Here is a 7,421-nt window from a genome sequence, read left to right as displayed (position 1 = left end):
AAAAAAAAAAAAAAAAAAAAAAACTCTCAAAACTGGGTGTAAAAGGAACATGCCTCAACATAATAAAGGCCATATACGAGAGACCTATAGTAAGTATCATACTGAATGGGGAAAAACTGAAAGCCCTTCTTCTGTGATCCAGGACATGAAAAGGATGCCCACCTTCACCATTGTTATTCAAGATACTACTAGAAGTCTGAGCTAGAGCAAGCAGACAACAAATGTAAATAAAGAGCATCCAAACTTGAAATTAAGAAGTCAAATTATCATTGTTTGTAGATGATACGATCTTCTATTTTGAAAAGCCTAAAGACTCGGCCAAAAAGCTACTTGAAATGACAAACAAATTCAGTGAAGTTGCAGGATACAAAATCAACATAAAAAAATCAGTAGTGTTTGTATATGCCAAGAGCAAACAATCTTAAAAAAAAAAGTAATTCTAGTTACAATAGCTACAAATGCAATAAAATAACTAGGAATTAGCTTAAAGAAGTGAAAGATCTCTACAATAAAAACTGTAAAACATTGGTGCAAGAAATTGAAGAGGATACAAATAAATGAAAATATATGCTCATAAATTGAAAGAAACAATATTGCTAAAAACAAAGGAATCTGCAATCTACAGATTTGATGCAATTTCTGTCAAAAAACCAATGACATTCCCCCAGAAATAGCAAAGGTAATCCTAATGTGGAACCACGAAAGATCCAGGATAGCCAAAGCTACCCAAAGCAAAAAGAACAAAACTGGAGGAATCACATTACTTGACTTCAATTTATATCACAGACCTATAGTAACCAAAACAGCATGGTACTGGCGTAAAAACAGACACATAGATGAATGGAGTAGAATAGAGAACTCTGAAAAAAAAATCCATACATCTACGGTGAACTCATTTTTGACAAAGATGCCAAGGATGTACATTGGAGAAAAGACAGTCTCTTCAATAAAAGGTGCGGAGAAAATGGAATATCCATAAGCAGAAGAGTGAAACTAGAGGCATATTTCTTGCCTTATTCAAAAATCAATCAAAATGGATGAAAGACTTAAATCTAAGACCTCAAACTATCAAACTGCTACAAGAAAACATTCAGGAAACTCTCCAGGACATTGGACTGAACAAAGATTTCTTGAGTAACATACCACAGGCACAGATAACTAACGAAAAAAAAAAAAAGGATAAATGGGATCATATCAAGTTAAAAAGCTTCTGCACAGCAAAGGAAACAATCAACGAGATGAAGAGACAGCCCACAGAATGAGAGAAATTATTTGCAAGCTACTCATCTGACAAGGAATTAATAACCAGAATATGTAAGGAGCTCAAACAACTCTACAGAAAAAAAAATCTAATAATCCGATTAACAAATGAGCAAAATTTGAGACATTTCTCAAAAGAATAAATACAAATGTCAATTATACGAAAAGGTGATCATCAGAGGAATGCAAATCAAAACTACAATGAGATGTCATCTCACCCCAGTTAAAATGACTTGTATACAAAAACAGTCAATAACAAATACTGGTGAGGATGTGGAGTAAAGGGAACTCTCCTACACTGTTGGTGGGAATATAAATTAGTATAACCACTATGGAGAACAGTTTGGAGGTTCCTCAAAAAACTCAAAATAGAGCTACCATATGATCCAGCAATCCCACTTCTATGTATTAATATATACTCAAAAGAAAGGAAGTCAATGTATCAAAGAGATATCTGCACTCCCATGTTTATTGCAGCACTATTCACAATAGTCAAGACTTGGAAGCAACCTAAGTGTCCAGCAATAGATGAATGGATAAAGAAAATGTGGTACATATACATGATGGAGTAATATTCAGACATAAAAAAAGAATGAGACCCTTTCATTTGCAACAACATGAATGGAACTGGAGGTCATTACGTTAAGTAAAGTAGGCCAGGCACCAAAAGACAAACTTTACATGTCCTCACTTCCTTGTGGAAGCTAAAACTGAGAACAGGCTGGGCCCGGGAGCTCATGCCTCTAATCCCAGCACTTTGGGAGGCCAAGGCGGGTGGATCACCTGAGATCAGGAGTTCAAGACCAGCCCGGCCAACATAATAAAACACTATTTCTACTAAAAATACAAAAATTAGCAGGTGTGGTGGTGCATGCCTGTAGTCCCAGCTATCAGGAGGCTGAAGCTGGAGGATTGCTTGAGCCAGGAGGTGGAGGTTGCAGTGAGCCAAGATTGCACCACTGTACTCCAGCCTGGACAACAGAGTGGGACTCCATCTGAGAAAAAAAAGAAAAAATGAAAACAATTGAACTCATGGAGATAGAGAACAGAAGGGTTGTTACCAGAGGCTGGAAAGGGTAGCCTGGGTGTGGTGGGGAAGTAGAGATAGTTAATAGGTGCGAAAAAAAATGGAAAAAATGAATTAAACCTACTATTTGATAGTGTGTAGAGTGACTATAGTGGAAAATAATTTAATTGTACATTTTAAAATAACTAAAAGAGTATAAATGAATTGCTTGTAACACAAAGTATAAATGCTTGAGGGAATGGATACCCCATTTACCCTAATGTGGTTATTACACACTGCATGTTTGTATCAGAATATCTTACGTAACCCATAAATATATACACCTACTATATACCCATAAAAATTAAAAATTAAAAAACTATATTTATATATGATTATATAATTTTAATCTAGTTTTACTTCTGATTTATTTTATGTATAATTTTAATTATATGCTATGTAATTATAATCTAGATATAAAATTTATATTTGTATATGGGGAAATGATTCACATATATACATATACACACAAAATATGTAAAATCACATTGATAATCACAAATATTTTACAAGCAATACAAATATAAATTTAAATATATTAAAATCAATACAATATAAATCAGTTTAAAATCACAAATACACATAGTCATATCTATATATATTTGCAATCACAAATATTTACATGTGTACGATATATATGTGTATTATATGTTTGTGATGGTAATGGCACCATTCTCTGTGTGTGTGTGTGTGTGTGTGTGTGTGTGTGTGTGTGTGTGTGGATGGCGTCACAAGAAATATATTTGGTCTTTGTCCCTAGCTGCTGGCACATGGGTCCTTCGGGTTCTTGGAATTCCCTTGGAGCATCCTTAGTGGTAGGAATGTATTTTGTCATTCTTAGGGAGATTGTTTTGATCACACCTGAGTCTATACTAATGAGACGACAGGGTGGGTTCCCAGACTGGGCTGGGACTGGTCACCAGAAAGACTAAGTTATTAGAAGACTGGAATTCTCAACCCCACATTCAGACCTCCAGGAGGATGGAGTGGGATGTGTGCACTGAAGATCAAGCTCACTAAAAGCTCTTGAACTAGGAGATTTGATGAGTTTCTGAGCTGGTAAACACATCCATATGCCAGGAGAGTGGCACACCCCAACCCTACCCTGGTTTCCATTTGTGTCTTTTATAATAACCTTCATAATAAACCAATAAACGTAAGTCAAGTGTTTCTTCCCTGAGTTTCGTGAGCCATTCTAGAAAATGGAGGAGTCAACCCTAATGCATAGCTTGTCAGTCAGAAGCCCAGGGTAGAACACAAAACAAAACAAAACAAAAGCCCAGGGTGTCTGGACTTGTGATTGACATCTAGATTGGGGGCAGTCTCATAGGACTGAGACTTTTAACTTGTGCAATCTGATGCAAAGTCTATGTAGATAGTGCCAGAATTGCATGGAACTGTAGAACACCCAGCTGGTGCTGCAGAATTGGACAGTGTAGGAAAATAATCCACACATCTGGCTATCAGAAGTGTTCTGTATGAATAGAGAAACCATTTGTTTTTCTCAGTGTGTGTGTGTGTGTCTGTGTGTGTGTATGCATGTATGTATGTATCTGTGTGGCTGTATGTACATATATGTATGTGCATATATAGACATGTATATGTATACATATGTGTGTATATAATTTATATATTTATATATAGTATTTAAGAAGGAACCTAATGGCACATCACCTTTATGAAAAATTTTCAGAACTTTATTTAAGGATACAAAGGAATATTTAAGCAAATGAGAGGATATTACATGTTCAAAAATATTTGATGTCAGATTTTTCTCCAAGTAATCTATGGAATCTACACTAACTCAGTTGAAATTCTTATGAAGATATAAAGATCCACAGACAGCTAATTCAGTCTGAGAATAAAAGAATAAAGGAAAAGTGAAGATGACAGGTGGGTGAGGAAAAGTTACCATATGAAATACTAACATTTGCAAGGCCAAAGTAATTAAATCAAGGTGACGCTGGTATGAGAACAGGCAAATAAATCTGTGGAACAGAATAAGGATGAAAAATAGATTCACGTTATATAAAAACTTGAGATGGTGGCACCACAAATCAAAGGAAAAGGATGTATTATATAGGCTATGATTTTGGAAAAAACTTTATTATTCGGAGAAAATAACACTGGATATCTATGTCCCTTAAACCACATATAAAATAGATTTGAGATGGCTTAAAAAACTATGCAGAAGGTAAAGCTGGAAAGCTAGGGGAAATAAAATTTAAGGGAATATTTTATAAGTTACAAATGTGGAAGCAATTTTAAAATGTGGCTTATCTTCCAAATACACAAACACTAAGGCAAGAAAATTGTTAGATTTTAGTACAACAAAATTTAGGATTTCATTTCATAAATGGCACTGTAAAAGTTAAAAGAAAGAAGACAGACTAAGTGAAGATAATTGTATAATATAAACAGTATTACATTAATACCTGTAATTTACATCGTAATCATCAAAATCATCAAGGAAAACATAGGAGATAGGAAATATAATGAGTAAAATGGGCAAAATAAATTGAATAAGCATCATCTATCAGAAGCCTAAATAGCTAAAAAAGTTGTTTGAAGAGATGCTTAGGCTCAGTATATCAGGAAATCACATACTGACAAGTCAGTGAGCTATCATTAGTATTTTACACCCACTGGATTAGTCAACATCACAAAGTGAGATAATTCTAACTCCCATGCAGTGATGATATAAAAATTACTCTAAATAGGACTGGTGAATTTATCTATGCATCTACCTTATGAACCAGAACAAGACTTAATACCATACCACCATTGGTGTGAATATAAAAACATATACACACAAAAAATTTTAATATTTTACAAAGGAAATGCATATTTAATGACATTTATCTGTCATATTTAAGTGAGCAGCTATAGTGACTGGAAATAGGGAATTGAATAGAAGTAAATAAATAAATGAAGTAAAATAAGAGAGAATTCTTGTTCTGGCCTGTGATGATAATGTGTTAGGACTTGAGCATTGTGATTAACTTAACTCTACTTTTGAGCTCCAAAACAAGAAGAGAGAAAAAATACAAACTATGTTCAGGATTGTTTACTAGGCATGAAGAGTGGCGTAGTTGGAAGAAGATTTATTTAATATACCTAAATTTGAAAACTAGCTCTTTAATTTCCTAGTTTTAGAAAGTCCTTCAGCATCGATGTCTCACAGTAGCCTTGTGAGAGAGCTGAGTATTTACTATTATGCCCATTATTATTAAAGAAAAATGGAGCTCAGAAAGATCCAGTGGTCTCGGTGAGATGGGGGCTTCTCAGAGCTTTGCGCTGCTGTCCTATAGGTTGAACCTTAGGAAATGGCTGCTAGGCACCCACTCTTTACCTATCAAAATGGCCATTTTCTATGGCCTACCCTAAGATGTAAATGTGTCTCTTTTGTCACAAAATGAGAGGTCCACTCATTTAACGCTAAGAAATAAGGAAGAAAAATAGGGAGGAATAGGAATGAAATGCCAGGAGATGAACATGTGCGTTGCTAACTTTAAAATTGTGTGAAATTCAAAAATGCTTAATACAAAACCCTTAATACATGGTACGTTAGAGCACTGAGTTCTTAGATACTGAGTCCTGAGTGACTTTCTTAGAACAAGCTACCTTAATAAACGACCCCAAAAAATTTAAATAAGGAAAATAATTTTGTACCTCAAGAGAACCATATATCCAGGTATGGCAGCCAAAGAATAAATGAAACTGCTCATTGCTGACAAGATCAGGAAGTACTGGAGCATCAAGAAACAGTCAGGTCCTTTGTCACACAGCCCAAGAACTGCAGATGAATTTCCTGATGTTTGAATACAGCTGCAATTTTGGAACACCTGTCAAAAAATAACATATTATACTAACTAAGAAAGAAATATCTTGAACACAAATTTTAAACATTTTCTACACAGCCAGTTGGATCAAGATGGAGACTGCTTGTTCCCTTGACTCCATCTCCATTATGATGTCTCTCAAGATTACAGCATATAACAAAACTGGAAGGGTAATTTCAGAAAAATGGTATATTTTTCTAAATATGTATAGTAAATTTGTAATAACTAATAAGCTACCCTAAAGACACACTTTTTAATTATTTTTCTTATTTATTTATTTATTTATTTGAAACAGAGACTCATGCTGTCGCCTAGGCTAGAGTGCAGTGGTATGAACTTGGCTCACTGCAACCTCTGCCTCCCAGGTTCAAGTGATTCTCCTGCCCCAGGCTCCAGGGTAGCTGGGACTACAGGCACCCGCCACTACCCCCAGCTAAATTTTGTATTTTTAGTAGAGGTGAATTTCACCATGTTGGCCAACTGGTCTTGAACTCCTGACCTCAGATGATACACCCGTCTCTGCCTTCCAAAGTGCTGGGATTACAGGCGTGAGACAGTGCGCCCAGCCAATACACTTTTTAAAATAGTGTTTTGATACAACACTACATTGAACAAACAAAATCTGTTTCAGAGTGCTCAGTTGAAATATTTAGATGCTTACAAATAGCCAAAGCTTTGCTTCTAAAGAAATAGTTTATTTCGGCAGGGAGCAGTGGCCTACGCCTGTAATCCCACCACTTTGGGAGGCCAAGGCAGGCGAATCATGAGGTCAGGAGTTCGAGACCAGCCTGACCAACATGGTGAAACCCCGTCTCTACTAAAAATACAAAAATTACCCAGACATGGTGGCGTGTGCCTGTAATCCTACTCAGGCACTCAGGAGGCTGAGGCAGGAGACTCGCTTGAACCCGGGAGGCGGAGGTTGCAGTGAGCCGAGATCGTGCCACTGCACTCTAGCCTGGGTGACAGAGTGAGACTCCATCTCAAAAAAAGGAAAAAAAGGAAAGGAAAGAGTTTATTTCAAAAACAGAATTGTCAACCTTTTTTGAATTGTTACATGTTTCCAGGTCTTAATAAGAATCAAAATTTATAGTTTAATTTGATCACCAACCAACATTATATTAGTATTAGTATTGTTATATTATATCGTGATATGTTAGAGGCAAGAGAACATTCCTAATTCTAAATTCTTAAAGAACTGTCAGAATGTGAAAAACACAGAAAGCACACCCATACATACACACAGAAAAAAA

The 7,421-nt window shown here is 35.7% G+C and overlaps 1 protein-coding gene across 1 annotated transcript in view; it reads right to left on the bottom strand.

Annotated features, from left to right (window-relative positions):
- SLCO1A2 (solute carrier organic anion transporter family member 1A2) overlaps window positions 1-7,421 on the bottom strand; it is a 71,264-nt gene that overhangs the window by 21,897 nt on the left and 41,946 nt on the right. Inside the window, 1 exon segment of the mRNA XM_017888599.1 lies at window positions 5,999-6,171. Coding sequence (XP_017744088.1) covers window positions 5,999-6,171 — 173 coding nt within the window.

Source organism: Rhinopithecus bieti, unplaced genomic scaffold, assembly GCF_001698545.2.
Source record: "Rhinopithecus bieti isolate Rb0 unplaced genomic scaffold, ASM169854v2 scaffold_15769, whole genome shotgun sequence".
NCBI lineage: Eukaryota > Metazoa > Chordata > Mammalia > Primates > Cercopithecidae > Rhinopithecus > Rhinopithecus bieti.
The sequence above is the reverse complement of the archived record's forward strand: the minus strand, read 5'-3'. Positions and strand labels throughout refer to the sequence as shown.